Source organism: Carcharhinus amblyrhynchos, chromosome 4 (assembly GCF_965287045.1).
Source record: "Carcharhinus amblyrhynchos chromosome 4, sCarAmb.v2.hapA, whole genome shotgun sequence".
Classification (NCBI taxonomy): Eukaryota; Metazoa; Chordata; class Chondrichthyes; order Carcharhiniformes; family Carcharhinidae; genus Carcharhinus; species Carcharhinus amblyrhynchos.
In genome coordinates this window covers 80785146-80809652 of record NC_137327.1, presented here as the reverse complement: position 1 = coordinate 80809652, position 24507 = coordinate 80785146, and the positions used below count along the sequence as shown (strand labels likewise).

Below are 24507 nucleotides of genomic sequence, written 5' to 3'. Positions count from 1 at the left end.
AATTGACAATGAAATTCACCAAAAATTTCTGCTCTTCATGCAGTAATCTTTGATTGAAGTTTATTTATTAGTGTCACAAGTAGGTTTACATTAACACTGCAATGAAGTTATGGTGAAAATCCCCTAGTGGCCACATTCTGGCGCCTGTTCAGTACACTGAGGGAGAATTTAGCATCGCCAATTCACCTAACCAGAAATCAGGGCACCCAAAGGAAACATACAGACACGGGAAGAATGTACAGACTCCATACAGACTGTGACCCAAAGCAGCAGTGCTAAACACTGTGTCACCGTGCTGCCCATGTGAAGATCAAATACAAGACCAAATAGGCAAAACATGAAATAAAGGCTCATAATGGTAGAAGTGCACATGGGAGATCTGTAACTTCCTGATACACTGGCAGCAGGGGGCTCAGCAGTGCACAGGAAACCTAGAGTTCAGGACTTCCCCACAGATTTAACTGCACAGATTGCTTGTGACACCACAGCAATGTCCTCACCCTGAGGTCAGTCAGATTGGCTTTGCCTCTGGCTGAGGGTGAGTTCTCAATCCTGGCAGATGTCTGATCCCGGGCAGGTGGAGGTGTCAATGATTGCAAGTCGAGGGATTGGTGAGTGGGGCTCAGCGAATGGGGCTAGGGTTAGTGGGGAAGCTGATGCAAAAGACACAGGCTTGGTGAGGGAACAGTGTAGGTGGGGGAAAGAGATCAGAAGCTTAGGGGAGGGTGTTTGTGGCAGATTGGAAGGGACCGAGGGCTTGTCTGATTGTGGGGTGTGGCCGTTCAATTGTTGCTGAATCCAGCAGGTAAGCAGGCCACCTAGCTCCAAAAATCAGTCCTTCCCTTCCTTTGCCTGCTACCTTTCCTGAGACTTAGGAAATCTGGGGGCTAGAGTTGAGTTTGAAATGCTGGATAAATCTGAGGCATGGCAACTTCACTGCATTTTTAAATTGCCAACCCACTTCCCGACAGGGGATTTGACTGCCTGCTCCCATCCCCATCTCTATGAAAAGCAGAGATGGAAGTGCTTGGGGCAGGTTGGAGTTGGTATTTGGATTTTTAATGCTTCCTTCCCACCTGACCCAAATCCATCAGTTTCATGGGGTTAAAAAACTTTCCCATCCTTTTGTGGGTTGGGACTGATGTTTCTAACAGGCGTCTTTGTTAGGTGAGAACGTGTTCTGGTGATTTCTGAAATTTCTGACATGCTTTTTTTTCAGATGATGACAAAGTTGGTATGTGGTTCCACAGTTCTCCGTTGAACTATTTAATCGCAGAATAGGCTGGTGGTGTATTTGTTCAGTGCTCACAATGGCAGCAGAATGCCAATTCTGCACCTTTCCCTTCCTGACAAATTACAACAGCATAACTTTCTGTTTCACACCTTCCACATGCAATCCATGCTTTTCACTTGGACAAGGCACTGCTTCTTATTGTAATCTTCCAGACCTGCAAGCTAAGCCTTTTTCTCAGTGACAGTGAAGCAAGGATAATGATGGTAGTTACATGAAAATTAATCTGTCTGAATAAGAATAGCTTTGAAAGTTGATGAGTAAGAATTTTTAAAAAATCCAATTAATTGAATTTTTAGAATCCGAAAGGAAGTATCTCCTCTGCGGGACTTAGACAGGATCCTGTATTGCTCTGTGCAGTCACACAATGTGGATTCTGGCACAAAGCGCCCACCAAGCTCATCTATTTGCTTTTAAGTGCCGACTGACTTGCCACTTCTCTATTATTCCTGAATTTGCCTTTGGTTTCCTTGAGGAGAAAGGCAACAATTAGGTCAGTTTTCCAAGCGTCAACTGTTTCTGAAGGTTATCCGGTTTAAGAAAAAACTTGAACTATCATTTATTTTGTTTCAAATAAAATCTTTGCTTAAATTACATGATATCATCACAAAGCTGCTTCCCCTGATCATTCCAAGCATTGCAACACTCACTACAGCTGTCAGTCTGGTAAAGATCCCTGCTATACCAACATCACGACTCAAATATAACATTGCGTACAAATGAATGACTTCATGTTCTTTTGCAAATACAATAACAGCCTTGCCGATTACTCTGTACTAAGGTACCCGCTTGTGGTGACATTGAGGCTGACCTTGGAGTCACCTCCCCCGCTGCCGCACTCTCCTTTGTCGTACCACCATTTGTTTTTCAATTTGTCCAAGAGGCCTTGTTCATTCAGTTTTAATACTGCGAGGTTAACAGCATTTCTTGAAACGATAAAACATATTTGTAAGAAAATGAACAATTGTAATAAGTGTACGTGAAAGGAGCACAATAGGACAAATTGGCTATTTTCACGGAATGGAGAAACGCTTGCACGGCAAATAAAGTGTTAATATTGGAAGGTGGCATGAAGGATCACATTGTTCAAAACTGAAGTGTGCGGGATGGGGATTTGCCTTTAAGAAAAAAAATTAACACATCATGCAATCACACATTCTTCACACGTGACAGCATTAACTTTACCAGATAAATTGAGAAGGTGTAGAGTTATAAACTTAAAACGGCGACGAACAATTAAAAAAGACAACACGTTAAAGGAAATAGTAAAATGGATGCATTAAATAGTTTAACTCTACATTACCAGCCTTACTTAATCCAGGCCTTTAAACAATGTAAAATTTATGTTACCTTACAGTCTTGACAATTAAAAGAAAAAAAACTGGAAACATCAGGGTGGGTGGAATACTATAACAACATATAGAATATTGTTACACTATTCCACCCACCTTAATGATGCTCCTTTAGGTGTAGCCACTCCATAGCCTTTCGAGTCAAGGTTCCCTCCTACTTTCATGGTGTCGCAAGGTTTCCTCTGTTCAATGTATTCATTCATTGTTGACTCCAGCAAGAAGGCAAACTTTCCCTTTGATTTTCGAACTTTGGCAACTCCGTCAGCTGTTGTTTTGGTGAACACAGATGGTTCAGCAGATTTCATGTAAGACCACATTTTTTCATACACTGCTATTTTTGATCGCTGGAGAGAAAGAGAGAGAGACAGAGGAAGTATATAAATTGGAGCAAATTCCATTTCAAATGTTTTTCCTTTTAAAGATAAGTTTACAGCAGAGTTCAACTGATCTTAGACATTGTTGTTCCTTTCGATTACTTTTGCATCAGTTTTCAGGATCTTCACACAATTTATAGGGAGCAAGAATCCAGCAAGTGTAAAAGTGTATGAAACGTGTACCTTCTTTTGTATCACGAGTTCTTTTTATGCACATTTTGTATGAGTTCCTGGTAGATGAAAGGTTAATTTTGATGGGTGATTTGAGTTGCTGCTTGTGTGATTTGAGCTAAAATCAAGATCACACTGCAACAGGAATTGATGGTGTGAATGGAGAACATGAATAGGAAAAGGGAAGTATGGACAAACTATGTTATCAGTTGTGCTAGAAGATTGGAGAATTGCAAATTTTACTCCTTTGCTCAAAAAAGGGTGCAAAGATAAACCCAGGAGCTACCAGCCAGCCAGTTTAACTTTGGTGGTGAGGAAACTTAAGAACATAAGAACTAGGAGCAGGAGTAGGCCATCTAGCCCTTTGAGTCTGCCCCGTCATTCAATAAGATCATGGCTGATCTGTCGTGGATCAGTTCCACTTTCCCACTTTCTCCCCATAACCCTTAATTCCCTTGTCTCTCAAAAACCTATCTACCTGTGACTTAAGTATATTTAGCGAGGTAGCCTCCACCACTCAACGGGCAGAGGATTCCAGAGCTTCACCACCCTTTGAGTGAACAAGTTCCTCCTCAACTGCCCCCCCCTTATCTTGAGGCTGTGTCCTCTAGTCCTGCTATTCTTTCTAAGCGGGAAGAATCTCTCTACTTCTACCCTATCCATCCCCTTCATTATCTTCTATGTCTCTATAAGATCCCCCCTCACCCTTCTAAACTCCAACGAGTACAGACCGAGTCTATTTAGTTTCTCTTCATAGTCCAACCCCCTCAACTCCGGTATCAGCCTAGTGAACCTCCTCTGCACTCCCTCCAAAGCCAATATATCCTTCTGCAAGTGTGGTGACCAAAACTGCATACAGTAGTTCTAGAAACAACTTCTAGAAACAATAGTTTTGGATAAAATTAATAGTCACATTGACAAATTCAGGTTAATTAAGGAAGGTCAGCACAGATTTGTTAAGGGAAAATTGTATTTTACTGACATTTTCAAGTTTTATGACGAGGTAATAGAGAGGATTGAAGGCAATGCTGTTGATGTAACATTTGGACTACAAAAGGCACTTAATACAGTTTTTTATTAATTCTTTCATGGGATGTGGGCATCCCTGGCTAGGTTAGCATTTGTTGCCCATTCTTAATTGTTCTTGAGAAGGTGCTAATGAGCGGCCTTCTTGAACCACTGTAGACTATGTGGAGTATGTACATCCACAGTGCTACTGGGGAGGGAGTTCCAGGATTTGATCCAGTGACAGTGAAGTGCTGAATAACAAACCTGTGAACAAAGTTATAGCTCATGAAATAAAAGGGACAGCAGCAACATTGATGGAGAATTGGTTGAGTGACAGGAAACAGAGCAGTGGCTAATGGATCTTTATCATGCTGGAGTAAGGTTGATAATGGAGTTCCCCAGGGGTCAGGGTTGGGATTTTTGCTCTTCCTGATATATATTAATGGCCTAGCCCTTGGTGCAGAGGGCACAATGTCAAAATTTGCAGAACTTGGAAGCATTGTGAGCTGTGTGGAGAACAGTGTAGAACTTCAAGTTGATGGAATGGGCAGGCAAGTGGCAAATGAAGTTCAATGTGGAAAAATGAGAAGTGATTAATTTTGGTAAGAAGAACATGGAGAGAGAATATAATTTACAGGAGAATTCTCTGAAGGGGGTGCAGGAGCAGAGGGACCTGGGTGTTTTGTGTGTAAGTCAATGAAGGTGGCAGGACAGGTTGAGAGAGTGGTTAATAAAGCATACAATGGCCTAGGCTTTGTTAATGGGAGCTTAGGAGCAAGGAATTATGTTGAACTTATATAAGACAGTAGTTAGCCTTAGCTGAAGTACTGTGCTTGGTTCTGAGCACTGCGCTTTAGGCAAAATGTGAAGTAATTGGAGAAAGTGCAGAAAAGTTTCATGAGAATGTTTCCAGGGATGAGGAATGTCAGTCCTGAAATTAGATTGGAGAAGTTGGGACTTATTTCCTTGGAGAAGAGAAGGCTGAGAGGAGATTTGATTGAGGTATTCAAAATCACGAGGGTCTGGACAAATTAGATAGGGAGAAATTGTTCCTATTTCATGTTGAGAGGGCTAGAATTGAAGAACAGAGATATACTTCTGAGACTTTGTACAAGGTCAGGTCTCATTTGGACCTTTGTCAGGTCCCATTTGGAATATTGTGAGCAGTTTTAGACCCCATCTCTAAGGAAGGATGTGCTGGGCTTGGAAAGGGCCCAGAGGAGGCTCAGAAGAATGATCCCTGGAATGAAGAGCTTGTTGAGGACCCTGGGTCTGTACTCATTGTAAATTAGAAAGATGAGGGGGGACCTTATTGAAACTTACAGGATACTGCAAGGCCTGGATAGAGTGGATGTAGAGAGGATGTTTCCACTTGTAGGAGAAACTGGAACCTGAGGGCACAACCTTAGGCAAAAGGGATGATCCTTTAGAACAGAGATGAAGAGGAATTCCTTCAGTCAGAGAGAAGTGGATCTGTGGAACTCTTTGCCGCAGAAGATTGTGGAGGCCAGGTCATTGAGTATCTTTAAGATAGATAGATATGTTCTTGTTTCATAAGGGGGTCAGGGGTTATGGGGAAAAGGCAGGAAAATGGGCATAAGAAAAATATCAGCCACAAATGAATGGCGGAGCAGACCCGATGGGCTGGATGGCCTAATTGTGTTCCTAGGTCTTATGGTCTTATACTTGTGAAGAGATTGTGAATGGGAGGGTATAAATTTAAGGTAAATGGTAAACAAATTGACGTAAGGAAAAACATTTTCACACAGCAAATGGTTAAGGTCTGGAATGTATTGCTTGAGAGTGTGATGGAGGCAGGTTCAATCGAGGCATGTAAAAGAGAATCAGGCTGTTACCTGAAAAGCAAGAATTTCTAGGGTTCCGGGGAGAAGGTAGGAGAATGGCACTAGATGAATTGCTCATTCAAAGGGATGGCAAGTGAGGCTGAATGGCCTATCTTTGCACTGGAACACAATCTTTGCGATTGTGTTAAAATGTCCCATCCCTAGAATCATTCTGGTTATCTCTCCACTGCAATCAATCAAGGACTGTCCCATCCTTCCTAAAGTGTGGTGATCAGAACGTCTTTAGTACATTGGTCTTTAATACTCTGAAGCCTGCATTTTCTGCCCCCACCCTCCCCCCTCCCCTCCTCCAATCCGGCCGCAGTGTGTTTTCCAGAGACTGAGGCACTTGCCATGGCCTTCAGGGGGATCTTCTGGTCCTGCTGATGTCCACAGCATTTTTATGTGGCTTGTCCATCCCGTTGCCAGGCAACTCGTTGTGGTGGATCACCTTCGGCCAGAAGGCCTGAGCAGTGGGAAGTAGCTGGAAAATCCTACTCTGAGTATAAATCTTTAGGCTCTGCATAATTTGATTGTACAGCCCGCGATGCTATACCATCACAATCCAACAATCGCCCAGCCATGATAAACTTTTCCTCCACTTAATCTATTATCAACATTTTCAAACAGTATCAATTCCATTAATTTTTATTCAGATTCCTGAATAATATGCACACAGCGTGTCATTCAAAAAAATATCGTAATCAGCCTTATCATGTTTTCTTTGGATTAGTTTAAGTCATCGTTTTTCTATTCCAACTGATTTTCAGGGCATGTCTTGTAATTTTTCAGAATTTTCCATTTAAAAAAATAAATAGTGTAGGTTCCAAGTAAAAGGGCACTTCATCATTTTAAAGTTTATTTATTAGTGTCGTAAGTAGGCTTACATTAACAATGCAATTAAGTTACTGTGAAAATCCCCTAGTCGCCACACTCCGTGCCTGTTGGGTACACTGAGGGAGAATTTAGTATGGTCAGTGCTAAATTCTAAAATGCTAAATGCTAAAATCCAGCACGTCTTTTGGACTGTGAGAAGAAACCGGAGCACCTGGAGGAAACCTACGCAGACACGGGGAGAACGTGCAAATTCCACACAGAGACCCAAGCTGGGAATCAAACCTGGGTCCCTGGTGCTGTGAAGCGGCAGTGCTAACCACTGTGAAACTGAGAAACGGTAAGTCAGCCTATGATAGTTAAGATGATGCTAATAGTCTCGTGTGATTGATGGAGCACTGACAAGTGTGCTGTTAAGAGATCCTGAGCATAGCTGTTTAATAACAAGAGATAAAGATTGAAAAATTTTGCATCAGCGATGGTATCCATGTGAAAGCAGTTGAGTTGCTCCACAATGTAGGGGATGCTAAAAGAAGTTTTAATAATATCTTGCTTCTGGGCGCTTTGTTAGAAAGTGACAGATTCAAAGCCCAGGTCAGGACTTGACTAATTTAGGTCAATTCTAAAGTTTCATTTCAGTGCCATAATGCTGCATTTTCAAAAGTGAGAAAGTGGAAAATCAAGGCTACAATTACCTTCTGTCGTGATTCAGATGGAGGTTAAAGAATCTGCCAAACTAATTGAAAGGGCGTAGAGCTTTCCTGCTATTCCTCCTCAATTAACCCAACCATAAACAAATTAACTGGTCTTGATACCATTGATAACTATACGTGGAATCATACTGCATACAAAATGGCTGCTTCACTTTGTAACATAACAACAATTCATTTCACAGTAACATTTCTGGTATTACATACAGTTCTAAGTTTTTCTTTCTTTCCATTTACTTTTTTTCTTGTTGTCACTCCATGCAACGATTTATTAATTCCTATGAAGTGTCCCCTTCAGGCTAGCCTGCAGGCTATCTCAGGCCTCTCCTTAAATTTCCATGTATTCATGTGGGATTCTCACTAAGTGCTATTCGCAGATCAACACTGTCTTCGCTGACTTGCTTTGATTCTCAGTCAATTTTAATATTCATATTTGTGTTTTGCAATCCCTCCATGTCCTCCCTCCCTTTCTCTGTAATCCCCAGACCCTCTGAGATATCTGCACTTCTCCAATTCTGGCATCCTGAGCATCTCCAATTGTAATCACTCCACTATGGGTGGCCATGCTTTCAGCTGTCTAGCCTCTAAGCTCTGCAATACTCTCCCCAGACCCCAACCCCATGTCCAACTCATTTTCCTCCTTTAAGACACTTGATTGTTTTGACCAAACTTTTGGTCACTTGACCTAACAAATCCTTGGGCTCCATTTTTTTTGTGAACCCAAAATGGGTGTTTTCAAAAGGGGGAAGGAGGGGAGGGGGAGGCATACAAGAGAGGGCAGTGCCTTGCCCACTACCTTCCCACCCACCCACCCCGAGTTCACCCCATAACACAATAGGTGGGTGGGCAAGGAATTCAGAAGTCCACATTTAAACAATTAGTGGTCAACTGATGTTGCTAACAAGCTGACTGACGGTGATACGATGCTGCGCACACCACTGTACGAGTGGCGTGGGCAGTTGGGCAAGAGTAGGTAGGCCACTTTTACTCAGAACTTTTCAAATGGGTGGGAAGGAAGTGGGGGTGATGGTGCCCCTTGGGTATTGGGAGACAGTCCAGCTAATATACCGCCCCCTTCTCTTTATTCCTGTCCAACTGCACTCCAAAAACCATCACCCTCACGCTTTCCCGACACCACCCTCCAAAAGTGAGCTGATTGTGAGGGTGAGTCCAACGGAGGGAGAATTGATCATGCAGAAAGAAGGCAAGAATAAGAAGGCAATAGGCCAGAACATTTTTTGTTCCATGTCCCATACAAATCTTAAAAAAAATCAAAAACTTATTTGTGGCTAAGCTTTAACAACCACAGTATACATTTGATTATAGTTGACATTGATTCTACGTAATTATCTTACAACCGGGAGAGAAATGAATGACAATGTGAGTTTTACATAGACTGAGTTCAGTATATTTGAAAATTGATTAAGCAACGTATGATTATCATAAGAACATAAGAAATAGGAGCAGGAGTAGGCCATCTAGCCCTTCGAGCCTGCCCCGCCATTCAATAAGATCATGGCTGATCTGTTGTGGCTCAGTTCCACTTTCCCGCCCTCTCCCCATAACCCTTAATCCCCTCTCTTATCAAGAACCCATCAACCCGCTTCTTAAAAATATTTAGCGAGGCAGCCTCCACCACTTCAACGGGCAGAGAATTCCAGAGATTCACCACCCTTTGAGTGAAGAAGTTCCTCCTCAACTCCGTTCTAAACCGCCTCCCCTTTATCTTGAGGCTGTGCCCCCTAGTCCTACTGTCTTTTTTGAGCGGGAAGAGTCTCTCCACCTCTATCCTATCCATCCCATTCATCATCTTATACGTCTCAATGAGATCTCCCCTCATTCTTCTAAACTCTAACGAGTACAAGCCTAGTTTATTCAGCCTCTCCTCATAGCTCAATCCCCTCAACTCCGGTATCAGCCTAGTAAACCTCCTCTGCACTCCCTCCAGGGCCAAAATATCCTTGCGCAGGTGCGGCGCCCAAAACTGCACACAGTACTCCAGCTGCGGCCTCACCAATGCCCTATACAGCTGCAGCAAGACCTCCCTACTTTTATATTCAATCCCCCTCGCTATGAAGGCCAGCATCCCATTCGCCTTCCTGACCACCTGCTGCAATATAGTGACAGCATACTTCCATGCTGTTAAAGTGAGGAGTTGCGAAAGGTTATGAAGCCTTTGGAGTAAAGTTCATCTGGCCTATTAACCCTTTCCTAGCCATATGGCAGTATTTACTCAGCTGATATAGTCTCGTGATGTGTTCATTGACTTGTTTCTTAAATATATCTTACACCAAATCTGTAGCATCTAAATGATGAAGACATTAAATTGGCATCTTCGCTGATTCCTTGGGAGTCGGGTTAAGGCAAATATAAAAGATAACTGAAATATAATCCAACAATTTTACTTAACAGCATTTTGCGAAGATTGTATTTAAGACCTTCCTAATCTGTATGCTTGACCTATATATTATCCCGACCAGGTGGCTCATTTAAAAATGTTTTATCTTAATTTAACATTAATTGGGTATCCTCTGCTTTCACAAGGCATCACGTTAGATCTCTCATCCGAAGGGCTGATGGATGGAAATTTGGAATGCTGGCCTGAAGTGGGAGGTTGACAATATAATTAGACCTGATTCCACCTTCATCAAACATCCATTCGTGTCCACTCAGGGTGATTATGTATATTGATCAGGGACAGGATCCTGCTATTTCCTCCCATAAGTATTCCAACAACACCAGGTTAAAGTCCAACAGGTTTATTTGGTAAAACGAGCTTTTAGAGCGCCGCTCCTTCATCAGGTGAGTGCAGGATTTGTTTCACAAACAGAGCATATATAGATACAAACTCAATACAAGATAATGGTTGGAATGCAAGTCTTAACAGGTAATCAAGTCTTTACAAGTGCAGACAATGCGAGTGGAGAGAGGGGTAACCACAGATTACAGAGGTGTGAACTGTCTCAAGTCAGGACAGCTAGTGAAATTTTGCAAGCCCAGGCAAGTCGTGGGGGTTACAGACAGTGTAACATTAACCCAAGGTCCCAGTTGAGGCCGTCCTCATGTGTGCGGAACTTGGCTATCAGTTTCTGCTCGGCAATTCTGCATTGTCATGTGTCGTGAAGGTTGTCTTGGAGAACGTTTATCTGAAGATCAAAGGCTGAATGCCCTTGACTTTTGAAGTGTACCTGATAAAGGAGTGGCACTCTGAAAGCTCATGCTAGCAAATAAACCTGTTGGACTTTAACCTGGTATTGTAAGACGACTTACTGTGTCTACTCCAGTTTGACGCTGGCAACTTCACATCATTTCCCCCCATCTCAAATTAGGAATGCTATGGCACTTCCATTGTCACTCTGCCTCAGAACTTTAAACTCAACACAGAGTAGGAATCATAAAGCCATAAGATATAGGAGCATAATTAAGCTATTCAGCTCATTGGGTTTGCTCCGCCATTCAATCATGGCTGATATGATTCTCATTTCCATTCTCCTGCCTTCTCCTCATAACCCTTGATCCCCTTATTGATGAAGAACCTATCCATCTCTGTCTTAAAGGCACTCTCAAACTGGAGACCTTCGTGTTTTGCTTATCCAACTATGTACTAATTTAGAAGGCCAAGGGACACTGAAGTGAGCACTGCCAAATAGGCTCTGGCAGGGTGAAAAATCCTCCATTGTGTGTTTGTGTGTGTGGCGGGGGGGGTTCCCCTTATGTGGGGAGGGAAGGGGACAGCCCTGATGACAGCATGGTGGGGAGGTGGGGGGAGAAGCCCAATGACAGTGCTGGGGGGAGTGGGGGGAGATAGCACCCTCAATATTTCCATGGTGGTGGCAAGGATCATCCTGAAGCTTGTGGAGGTGATCCTCCGAGTCTGTGGGCTGTTGGGGGAACTTTTTTTAAAAGCCGACAGTGGCGTTCTTTAAAGATGGCGACCCCCATCTCTGTGGAGTTGGCCTTGTCAGTGCTGTCAGGCTCCACCCTGTCATAAACCATGCCCCCAGATTCTCTGAGTGCTGAATGCCAGGAAATTTGGTCTAAAAACCCGGCTGTGTTTCTGGGGAAACACGATGGCAAATTAAGGGAAGATTTTGGCCCTTGTATCTGTTTTAGTACTGGTTTGGGCATGGGGTCATCTCAGAATATAACGCAAATTTGTGGTGTTTTAATCCTTTGATTGGCATGGAAATATTATGCTTACTTTGTGAAAGTATATTTATCACCTGAAGTGAGTCATAAAGTGGAGAAAGCAGCACCTTCAAATTACCACTGTGATCATTTGTTTTAAATATTAAAGGATGTTACAGTTGGACACTGAATTTTTCACTGTCTTCCTCCCTTTATTCCTCCCTTTTGAACTGTGAATTAATAACGTTTGATCAGCTTGCTTGTGATACAATTAACTATTTATTGGAAAGCAGGACGAAATTAACATTTTTTTAATTGGGAAACACATTAAAAGGATTCCCTAATATTGTGATAACATTAGACATTCCTCTCTACTGCTGTAATAAAATTAGTGAAGATAAAAAATAACCTCAAATTAGCTGGATTCAACTTCAACTGCTATTGAAAGCAAGTTAAAAGAAAAGGCTTGCGTAATGATAATGACAAAGGCAAGGAGATTATGATGAACTTGCGCAAGACATTTGTCATAATTCAGCTGGACAAGTGTGTGCTACATTGCAGGAAGGATATTGAACACTTTGGAGAGAGTGCAGAAGAGGTTTACAAGAATGTTTCCAGGCATGAGAAACTTCAGTTATGAGGATAGATTGGAGAGGTTGGGACTGTTCTCTTTAGAGGGAAGAAAGTCAAGAGGAGATTTGATAGAGGTGTTCAAATCATGAGGGGTCTGGACATAGTTGGTAGAGTCAAATGATTCCTGCTCGTAAAAGGACTAAAAATGTGCGGGCAGCGATTAAAAGTGATTTGCAAAAGGAACAAATGAGATCTGTGAAAAAATCTTTATCACACAGCAAGCAGTTTGGGTCTGGAGTGCACTGCCTGGAAGTGTGGTGGAGGCAGGTTCAATCGAGGCATTGAAGAGGGTATTAGATGATTATTTGAATAGAAACAACGTGCAGGGGTATGGTGAAAAGGCAGAAGAGAGGTCATAATACTCGTTTGGAAAAACAGTGCAGACACGATGGGCTTTTTCTGCACTGCGTGATTGTGTGAAAGATTACTGTTCATTATATGCCTTACTTTTATATTCTCTGCATTCTTCTTTGACAGGTTTGTTAGTGGGTTCGATGGATAATCTTAGTCACATAGAAATAGAAGCAGGAGGAGGCCATTTTGCCCTTCAAGCCTGGTCCAATATTTGATAAGATTGTGACTGATCTGGTGTGGTCTCAACTTCACCATTCTGTCTGCCCATCCCCTTGGCCTCCTTTGTCTATATAAAATCATCTAACTCCATCTTGAATAAATTCAGTGACCTACTTCCACTGTTTCTGAGTAAGAGAATTCCACAGATTAACAACCACCTGAGAAAAAAAATTGCCCTCATCTCAAGTCTTAAAAGGGAAAACTCTCTTCAACCTTTCTTCCTAAGGTAAGCCCATCATCCTAGGAATGAGTTGAATGAACCTTTCCTGAAGTGCTTCTGATACAATTATATCCCTTTTCAAATACTCCAGATATGGTCTCAATTAGACCCTATACAGCTGCAGTAAAACTCTCCAACTTGTATATTCCATCCCTCTTGCAGTAAACATCAACATTCCATTTGCCTTCTTAATCACTTGCTAGGCTTGCACACTAACATTTTGTAACTTATGTACCAGGGCACCCAGATCCCTCTGTAACCATCGCGTTCTGCAATCTCTCTCTGTTTAAATAACATAGTTTTTCTACTCTTCCTGCCAAAGTGGACAACTTCACATTTTCCCACATTGTGCTCTACCTTCCAAATTTTTGCCCACTCACTTATCCCTTTGTGACTCTATACCCTCTCTTAACAACTTACTTCCATTGGCAAATTAATCTACTGTACATTCAGTCCATTCATCCACCCATTGATTTGGATTATAAATAGTTGTCATCTATTTAAGTTGACTCCATAATATCGAAGTAGTTTAGAACAGCGCTGGTTAATGATCTGGGACAAACACTTTGATGACTGCATGTAATTACAACAACTCAAAATTAATCCTCAAGTCATGTACCTATAAACCAAGGATCTTTGGGCTGTAGAATAAAACTGCCCAAATCTGATACAAGTCCAAAAGCTCAATCTAAAAGAAGCATTCAGAGTGCATTAAGGGTAATCTCTCCAGGCACTGGACAAATGCAAGGCTATCATATGAATTTTAATCAGGAATTGAGCTTTTGAAATCCCAAGTTCTGTTCTGGCTTGATGTGTGTGACCTGGAGACAAACTGCATTACATTTCAGAGCATTTGGCTGCAATTCCTTGCTAGCCTATCAGACAAAAAAATCAGGAACTGGATAATCTTAAATTCCAATCAACTGTGTGCAAATCTTCAGATTACCACCTACTGCAGTGGCTTTCAGACAAATGGTCTGCATATCGCATCAATACCACAAGCAACTTAACCCGTTGATTCAACAGATATATTTTATCTCAGAATATACCTCTCTAGAATTTCACAAGAGATCGGCAAAATTGGTTTTCTTTGTATTTCTTTGAATTAATGTTATAGTATGGGATTGGATAAATGCATTAAGTATTTTAAAGCCCGCGTGATGTTGGCAAGCAGGATTCTTTGAAAGTGGAATCTGAGCAATGACTCATGCCTGTTGGGAAGTCCAGTAGGGACGAAAGTCATGCTGCCTCCCAACAGCTCTCAGGAACCTTAACAATATAAGTTCTGGGTGCTTTAAAAGGCACAGAGCTCAGCTCCTCTACATTCTCAGATAACATGGGAATATAGCACGAGTGCCACAGATGAAAGATTAGCCAGATAAAACTAAAATTGATTCCAAATCCAATGTGCTGATTTATTTCAGTGTAATCACTCGAGCCTCAAAACAATGAAAATTATGAAGGCAGTATTTTGTGGGATTTTAAAAATAAGCTAAAATATCAAATTATACCCAATATATTTGTATGCATTCCGTGCGCTCAATTTTGTAATTACATAGAAACCACAGCATAGAAACCACAGCACAGGAATTGACCATGTCAGTGTTTATACTCCAACAATTCTCCTCCCATTCTAATTAGTTTTCTCAACCTGCCCTGTATTCCCTTTTCCCTCAGCACCACCTCCCCGCCCCCCCAGACCTGCCCCACCTCACCACCCTATCCCCATAACCCTATACATTTGTCTTGGTTTGATGGGCAGGGGAAATTAATTTGGCTTGAAGTCAAAGATCCATTTCCCGATGGTGGGATGAACTTTAGCAATTACCTTCTCAGGACTTTAAAGATGGGTCAAAGGCAGATTGAGCTACTTGACTAACAATGTCGGGAATCCCTTTGACATGCATTCACAGGTCATGTGTGCTCATTAAAAGGCCAGCTCACTGGGATAATGTTCTCTCTCCAAATTAGATTCTCCACCAGTGAGAAATGAAGAAGTTCAAATTTAAGACTGCACTTAAATGGCATGAGTCTAATGAGGCGGACTCTTCCACGCTTAACCACGAGTTGCTGCTACATTGTCCTCTTTTGGAAGTGTCCATAAAATTTGGTCTACGCTCGAGTCCAGATGGTGGCAGTTGAATTTACATGGAGGATAACCAAGGAAGGAAGTGTGAGTGCAGAAGGGTTGACCAGTGGCTGGGCAAAGGTGGAAGGGCTAGGGCAAGCTGTCTGGGAGCAATTTAAATATGTGACTTAGACTTCTGACCCCATGGGATAATAGTGGGGATGATGACTTCCTTCCTGCTCCCACCATGAGAATTAGTGAGTTCCTCGTGGATACATACTTAATGAGCTGAACAGTGAAACATGGCACATGGTCTTAATAGGAATTATTCCAACTCCTTGCTTGCCACAAAACCTAGGCCACGATTTTCCGCTCCTGGTTTTATTGGGCGGGTTTGACATTGGGAGCAATAAGTCTTGCATGAACTCCCAAATTGTGTTTCAAACTGACATAACCATGTGACACAACTGTCCAGTGATGGGCTGTGCTTCCCAACATTTCATTTGGATGCATTAGCATTTAATTCTCAGCCCTATATGCCTGAATCAACATCCCCTCCCCCATAATGAAATCCATTTGTGTTGGTGTGAGGGCAGTACACACTGGTCTCCCAAGACATGCACTTGATGAGCAGACCTCACAGGGAAACTTTACCCTGTAATATTGATTTAAGTGGCCCTGATATTAGACAGTGAGACGCTATCATAAGAGTACTCAAGGAAATCTTAGCAAGCAAACCACAATCTCCCACATTAAGGATGAGATTCTTTGTCCCCCACCCCCGCAACGCATTTCCCAGCAGCAGGAGGCAGCCTAGCATTGGCTGGCAGTAGGGTCTGGTCTTGCTGCTGTCAATGGGATTTTCCTATTGAATTCACCCCACTCCGCTGGGAAACCCATAAAGCGGTGTCATACCACAACCACTGTGATAGCATAGCATAGCAGTACCAGAACAGACAAAGATACATGAAAGCCAGGGCCCCCTTGCCACTTACAGATATCAGCCTCCCATCCACTGACTCTGTCTACATTTCCCACTATCCCGGCAAAGCAACCAGCACAATTAAGGACCCCTCATACCCCAGACATTCTCTCTTCCACCTTCTTCCTTCGGGAAAATGATACAAAGGTCTGAGGTCACGTACCAACCGACTCAAGAACAGCTTCTTCCCTGTTGCTGTTAGACTTTTGAATGGACTTACCTTCCATTAAGTTGATCTTTCTCTACACCCTAGCTATGATTGTACCACTACATTCTGCTCTCTCTCGTTTCCTTCTCTATGACTGGTATGCTTTATCTGTACAGCGTGCAAGAAACAGTACTTTTCACTGTATATTAATATATATGACAATAATAAATCAAATCAAATCAAATCTGCGCCAATTAACAATGTAGTTGGTGTTGACAGAATGCAGAAATCATGTAAATGAACAGGCAACACAAAGTTAGCATCTTGCCCGCATTGCATTCAATGGCCGTGCATTAATGATGCCCTTTTACAGGGAATGTAGCCCTCATTCAAGCCTATGATGGCACACAACGCTTTATAATGTGGAGATTTTGACTCAGATTGAATTTTATATCTCAGTGTAATACAGATAGTGTCAATGCCTAACTGAAGGTAGCTTTAGTCAAGCTGCTTTCTTCACTGAAAATTAAACATTTCTTCTCCTTGGGACATGGTGATGCTGCCCATTTATTGTCCTTCTCCAATTGCCTTAAGAGCATTAAAAAAAAACCATATGTCATGGGACTGGACATAATGCAGAACAGAACTGAGTAAACCATCAGATTCCTTTTCCTGAAGGGCAGTTTGGACCAGTTGTGTTTTTAATGACAATTCAACAATTTTCAATGACAACTTCTTTTCAGGTCAGATTTATTGAATGCAATTTCATAACTTGTCAATAGAAACTTTAAGCTATGACCTTTTGGTTACTGATCTAATATCACAACCAGGTCATTACTGCACCCAATGTGAAAAGCTATTGACAACAAGTAAAAACCACAGAACAATGAATGAATGATTAAGGTAGTTTTACTAGGCTGAATGAGTTTACCTAAACTCTGCAATCTCCTTTCCTGTAAGATATGGAGTTATGTTTAATATATAATATGGAAGCAGACTATTTCATCCAGCCGGCCTTTATTAATGTCCCACATTAGGCCCCCTCACTGCCCCCCGCCTCATCTCACCATATCAACAAAGCTTTCTAATATACAGATGTTGTACAGAGCGTGATCTCATATCAGGAAACTAGCCTGCCACATACAAATGTGAGAAGTGCCTTTCTGGTTTCAATGCTGGGATTTACCTTCTGATTGAATATCAAAGTATCTTCGTCCCCTAGTGTTCAAATAGCTACCAATGTTAGACTCCTTTTGAAGCCACTTCACTGCCAGCAAATTAGGGTGTTGCTGAATTGGAACCGTTTAAATAGCCAAAAGCTGTGGATCCACAGATAAGTGTCAAGCTTTAATTTTAGCTCAATATTGTAACCGCCGATATTGATTCCCCGAACCAGCCTTCATGTTGTCCGCACACCCCATTGCACCACTCCTGCTTATATAAGCTATTTGGCCCCTGTCCAACTGGTACATTATAATGAGGTTGGTGTGTGTAAGTTTGCAAATGGAAATATGTCTCCAGAGATCTGGAGTCTTTGCCAGTGAAGGATATATTTTGTCCATCTGAAGATTTATTTTAAAAGCAACCTCTACAATGTAAAGGACTAATCTGGTACCAGCACAGAGATGAACCAATCTGGTTACAAATTTAACTGCCACAAGTCATTTAGTTGTGTCAACTTTAGATCTGAAACACTGATAAGATTTTTACATTTTTCTTCACAGTTTTCTGCCTTTCTCAGGCATTGACTTGCTGCCAGGATATGGTTCCACAGGCACTAGTTATTATAGCTGCTCTACTGAAGTGGCCATTATTCATGTGTGATCTATTAGTGTGGCAGCATGCTGAACAAGGCAGACAGAATAGTGATTAGAAACTTTGCCTTGTTTCAGCCTGGAACCATTTTCTTCTTGAGATTATATTTATTAACTATTATTTGTGATATTGCACAAAGGGTCTAGTGATACAGAGTGGGACTTGGCAAATCAATAGGTGTATTGGCCATGCTAAATTGCCCCTTAATGTCCTGGGGATGTGTAGGCTAAGGGATTAATGCATAAATATATGGGTTATGGGGATAGGGCCTGGGTAGGATTGTTGTTGGTGCAGACTTGGTGGGCCAAATGGTCTCTTTCTGCACTGTAGCAATTCTATGATTTTAATTTATAGTGTTCACCACAATTAAATACACAATTACACAGATAGTATCCAATGTATATAACATCATGCAAACCAGCCTCCCATCTATTGACTCTGTCTACACTTTCCGCTGCCTCAGGAAAGCAGCTGGCATAATCAAGGACCTCACGCATGATGGACATTCTCTCTTCCACCTTCTCCCATTGGGAAAAAGATACAAAAATCTGAGGATACGTACCAACTGACTCAAGATCAGGTTCTTCCCTGATGACATCAGACTTTTGAATGGACCTACCTTATATTAAGTTGATCTTTCTCTACACCCTAGCTATGACCATAACACGACATTCTGCACCCTTTCCTTTCCTTCTCTATGCTTCGCCTGTATAGCATGCAAGAAAAAATACTTTTCACTGTATACCAATACATGTGACAATAATAAATCAAATCAATAACTTATGGCAATGAAATTTGTAACCAAATTAGCCCAGGTGTTCTATCCTAAATCTAGATTATGGGGAGAAAGTGGGAAAATGGCACAAAAGGAATTGCTCATGCAGAGATTTAATCCAGGCACAGTGGCTGAATAGCCTCTTTCTACTTTGAAATCATTCTGTAATTCTGGGGACTGAATCTGGGACCACGCTACTATTCACATGATTATAACTATCATGCTTATTTGATGGTTCACCAATGCCTATAAAGACAGTGGAGGCATATTCAATAGTTACTTCCAAAGAGGAATTGGATATATATTTAAAATGGAGAAAATTGTAGGCATACAGGGTAAGTCCAATCGACCCTCCAAAATCTTCCTCACTAACACGTGGCAATTGTGCCAAAATTGGCGACTGTACAAAACTCTGACATAACCATGCTCACAAGGTCATACCTCTCAGTCAATGTCCCAGATTCCTCCATCTTCACCTCTTGCTGTTTCAATGGCAGGACAATAACAGCATAGGTAGCAACACAGTGATATATGGGAGGCAGTGGTCCTTAGAGTGCCTAACTGACTGTAAATCTGATGAAGCCTCCCAATATCAGGTCAACCTTGACAAGGAAGTCTCTGATTAATTTTCACCTAACGCTCTTACTTAGCTGATGAGCCATTACTTCTCCATGTTCAAGACTACTTGAAAGAGGCACTGAGGATCGTAAGAGCACAAGATGTACCCTGGGTGTGGAACTTTAACACCTATCACCAAGAGTGGCTTGGTACTACCAGCACAAACTGAGCTGGCTGAGTCCTAAGGACATAGCTTCCAGACAAGTTTAGGGGTGAGTGGTGAGACAGCCAGTATAAGGGAATAGCTACTTCCCTACCTACTATCACAGATGACAATCCATGAAATATTGGTAAGAATGACCACCATACAGTCGTCAATCTAAACCTCACAGCTGAAGACATCCCTTGTCTTGTGTAGCACTTGCATTGTGCTAAACGAGATAGCTTCAGAACAAATCTAGCAGTAAACAATTGTGCATTAATGAGGTGCTGTCAACAGCAGCATAATTCCACCTCAATCTATAATCTCATGGTTGAGTATATGCTTCACTTGTGCTCCAGAACTTGCCACTCCCCTAGCCAAGCTCTTCCAGTAGTTACAACACTGGCATCTATCCAACAGTGTGGAAAATTGCCCAGGTATGTCCTGTACACAAAAAACAGGACAAATCTAACCCCACCAATTATCGCCCAATCAGTTGACTCTCGATCATCAGTAAAGTGATGGAAGGGGTCATCATTAGTGCTCTTAAGCAGCACCTGCTCAGCAATAACCTGCTCAGTGACGCCCAGTCTGGGTTTTGCCAGGATCACTCAGTTCTTGGCCTCATTACAGCCTTGGCTCAAAAATGGACAAAAAAGCTGAATCCAGGGGTGAGGTGAGAGTGACAGCTTTTGAATCGACAGAGTGTGGCGTCAAGGAGCCCTAGCGAAAATGGAATCAATGGGTATTGGATCAAACTCTCCGCTGGTTGGTGTCGTACCTGGCATACAGGAAGACGGTTCTGATTGTGGAGGATCAGTCATCTCAGCTCCAGGACATCTCTGCAGGAGTCCCTCACGGTGGTGTCCTAGGCTCAACAATCTTCAGCTGCTTCATCAACGACCTTCCCTCCATCAAAAGATTAGAAGTGGGGATGTTCAGCGATGATTGCACAATGTTCAGCATGATTCGCAACTCCTCAGACACTAAAGTAGTCCATGTTCAAATGCAACAAGATCTGGACAATGTCCAGACTTGGGCTGACAAGTAGCAAGTAACATTCGTGCCACACAAATGCCAGGCAATAACCATCACCAATAAGAGATACTCTAACCACCACCCCTTGACATTCAATGGTGTAACCATCACTGAATCCCCCACCATCAAGACCCTTGGAGTTACCATTGACCAGAAACTCAACTAGACTCAGTACATAAACACAGTGGCTACAAGAGCAGGTCAGAGGTGAGTAATATTGCAGTGAATAACTCACCTCCTGATTCCTCAGAGCCTATCCACCATCTATAAGGCACAAGTCAGGAGTGTGATGGAACACTCCCCACTTGCCTAGATGGGTTCAGCTCCAACAATACTCAAGAAGCTTGACACCATCGAGGACAAAGTTGCTCGCTTGATTGGCACCATATCCACATTCAATCCTTCACCCTGATGCTCAATAGCAGCAGGGTGTACTATCTACAAAATGCACTGCAGCAATTCACCAAAGGTCCTTAGACAAGTCAGATTCCAAACCCATGATCACTCCCATCTAGAAGGACAAGGGCAGCAGGTAAATGGGAACACCACCACCTGCAAGTTCCACCCCCACCAACACCCCGCCCCCCCACAATTCCCACCCCCCCCACCCAAAGCCACTCATCATCCTGACTTGGAACTATATTTCCCTTCCTTCACAGTCACAAGGTCAAAATCCTGGAATTCCCTCCCTAATGGCATTGTGGATCAACCCACAGAACATGGACAGCAGTATTTCAAGAAGGCACCTCACTACCACCTTCTCAAGGGCAACTATGAATGGGCAATAAATGCTGACCAACCAGCGACACCCACGTCCCATGAATGAATAAAAAGAAACTCTAATAGGGACCAATCCTGATTCAATGAAAAGTGCAGGAGAACACAGCAGGAGCAGCACCACAGAATCACTGCAGTGCAGAATCCTTTCTGCCATCCGACTGACTCTCCAAAAGAACTTCACAACCAGCCCTTCCCCTCCAATCTATCCCTGTAATCCTATGCATTTATCATGGATAATCCACCTAACCTACATACCTTTGGACACTAAGGGCAATTTAGCACAGTTAATCCACCTAATCTGCACATTTTTGGACTATGGAAGGAGACTGGATCACCCAGAGGAAACTCATGCAAGTATAGGGAGAATATGCAAACTCCACATAGTCATCCAAGGCAGAATTGAACTTGGGTCCCTGGTGCTGTGAGGCAGCAGTGCTGACCACTGTGCCACTGTGCTGCCCACTTCAATTTTACCTTTGAGGCATTGCTGCACCAGGGCCACGTGTTGGCCAATGACCACATGGATGATGGGTGAATGGGGCTGGATGCAAGTTAGGACATGCACAAAGTGCTGTCCTAAACTGAGGTGCTAATTAGGTGAAGCTATAGCATGGGACTACATGCATGCTATAGACAGAATTAAGTGACCACACAGCTATTGGCCAGATCAAAAGCTGCGGAATTCCTACACTCAGTTATGAATGGTGATGGGCAATTAAACAACTGACAAATTGGAAAACTGTCCACAAAAAGCAGACCAAGTCATATCTGATTAATTACTGCTCCACCAGTCTATTCTCAATCATCAGATAAATAATGGATGGGATTGGCAGGAGAGCTTTCATATCTCAGGAAATCACAGTTGGCATTCGTCATGGTATTCTGGATTTAACCATCTTCAGATGCTTCATTAATGACAAGGTCAGAAGTGGAGATACTTCAGGTGAGTGTTATGTTCAACTTATTCTCAGATAACGCTGCAGTCTTTGCTTGCATGCAGCAAGAATCATAGAATCCCTACTGTGCAGAAGGAGGCCTTTCAGCCCATCTAGTCTGCACCGACGCCCTGACAGAGCACCCACCCAGTCCTATCCCCATAACTCTCTGTATTTATCCCACTAACCCTCCCCCAACCTACACACCTTGGGACAATAAGACAAAACTTAGCATGACCAATCCACCAATCCTGCACATTTTAGCCAGGCATCATTCAGCCTTGGGTTTATAAATGACAAGTAAGATTTGTGCCAGACAATTGCCAACTCTCTCAGGAGATAGTCAAACAAACTCCACTTCCGTCATCAAAGAAGAAATAGCGAGGCACCTTGAGAAGAATTGTTTGATAGAGCAGACGCAGCACGGATTTGTTAAGGGGAAGTCGTGTCTGACAAATTTATTGGAATTCTATGAGGATGTGACTAGTGTAGTAGACAGAGGGGAACTGGTGGATGTGGTGTTTCTCGATTTTCAGAAGGCGTATGATAAGCTGCCGCACAAAAGGTTGCTTCAGAAGGTAAGGGGGCATGGAGTTGGGGGTAAGGTGTTAGCGTGGATAGGGGATTGGTTGTCTAATAGGAGGCAGAGAGTCGGTATCAATGGGTGCTATTTTGATTGGCGGTTGGTGACTAGTGGAGTGCCGCAGGGATTGGTGCTGGGGCCTCAACTATTTTCCATTTATATAGATGATCTGGAGGAGGGGGCTGAGTGTAGGGTGTCGAAATTTGCTGATGACACGAAGATAAGTGGAAAAGCAAATTGTTCGGAGGGTGGGGAAAGTCTGCAGAGGGATCTAGATAGGCTGAGCGAGTGGGCAAGGACCTGGCAGATGGAGTACAATGTTAGCTAGTGTGAGGTTATCCACTTTGGCAGGAATAATAGTGGGAGGGATTACTATTTAAAGGGCGAAAAGCTGCAGCATGCGACGGTGCAAAGGGACTTGGGGGTCCTTGTGCATGAGTTGCAAAAACCCAGTCTGCAGGTGCAGCAGGTGATCAGGAAGGCAAATGGGATGCTGGCCTTCATAGCGAGGGGGACAGAATATAAAAGCAGGGAGGTCTTGCTGCAACTGTACAGGGCACTGGTGAGGCTGCAGCTGGAGTACTGTGTGCAGTTTTGGTCGCCGCACTTCCGCAAGGATATTTTGGCCTTGGAAGGAGTGCAGAGGAGGTTCACTAGGCTGATACTGGAGATGAGGGGGTTGACCTATGAAGAGAGGCTGAATAGACTGGGTTCGTACTCGTTGGAGTTTAGAAGGATGAGGGGGGATCTTATAGAGACGTATAAGATAATGAAGGGGATGGATAGGGTAGAGGTAGAGAGATTCTTCCCGCTCAGAAAGGACAGTAGGACTAGGGACACAGCCTCAAGATAAGGGGGGGGGGGCAGTTTAGAACGGAGTTGAGGAGGAACTTCTTCACTCCAAGGGTGGTGAACCTCTGGCATTCTCTGCCCGTTGAAGTGGTGGAGGCTACCTCGCTAAATATATTTAAGACGCGGGTAGATAGGTTTTTGGTAGGCAAGGGAATTAAGGGTTATGGGGAGAAAGTGGGAAAGTGGAACTGAGCCATTTCAGATCAGCCATGATCTTATTGAATGGCGGGGCAGGCTCGAGGGCTAGATGGTCTACTCCTGCTCCTATTTCTCATGTTCTTATGTTCACTTGACAATCAACAGCGTTACCACCTTCTGTGTGTCATAATTGAACAGCAATTTAATGGATCAGCTGCATTCATATTTTGCTTGCAAGAATAGATCATAGGCAAGGAATTCTGATGCGAGTGACTTCCCTCCCAAAGTCTTTCCATTATCTACAAGGCAAATGTCAGGAATAAGATGGAATACTCTGCACTTGTCTGGAGGAGCGCAGCTCTGAGAAAATTCAAGTAGTTTGATACCGTGGGAACACCACATCTGGAAGTTCCCCTCCAAGCCAGCAACTGACTTGGAAATATATCACCATTCCTTCACTGTCACTCAGTTAAAATCCTCTTTTTAATAGAACTC

At 42.8% G+C, this 24507-nt stretch overlaps 1 protein-coding gene across 6 annotated transcripts in view; it reads right to left on the bottom strand.

The window, feature by feature from the left end:
• Window positions 1-24507, bottom strand: part of gria3b (glutamate receptor, ionotropic, AMPA 3b) — a 374879-nt gene that overhangs the window by 25693 nt on the left and 324679 nt on the right. For 4 of the 6 annotated variants that reach the window (XR_013886514.1, XM_080187405.1, XM_080187407.1 and 1 more), the window contains exons 13-14: window positions 2740-2987; window positions 2103-2217 (exon numbers count right to left, since the gene is read on the bottom strand). Coding sequence is in view for 5 of the 6 variants with exons in the window: in XM_080187405.1 (XP_080043531.1) it covers window positions 2103-2217; window positions 2740-2987 (363 nt within the window). In the remaining variant the exon portion in view is untranslated. The remainder of the gene's footprint in view (window positions 1-2102; window positions 2218-2739; window positions 2988-24507) is intronic. The other 2 variants (XM_080187406.1, XM_080187409.1) reach the window with 1 other exon arrangement.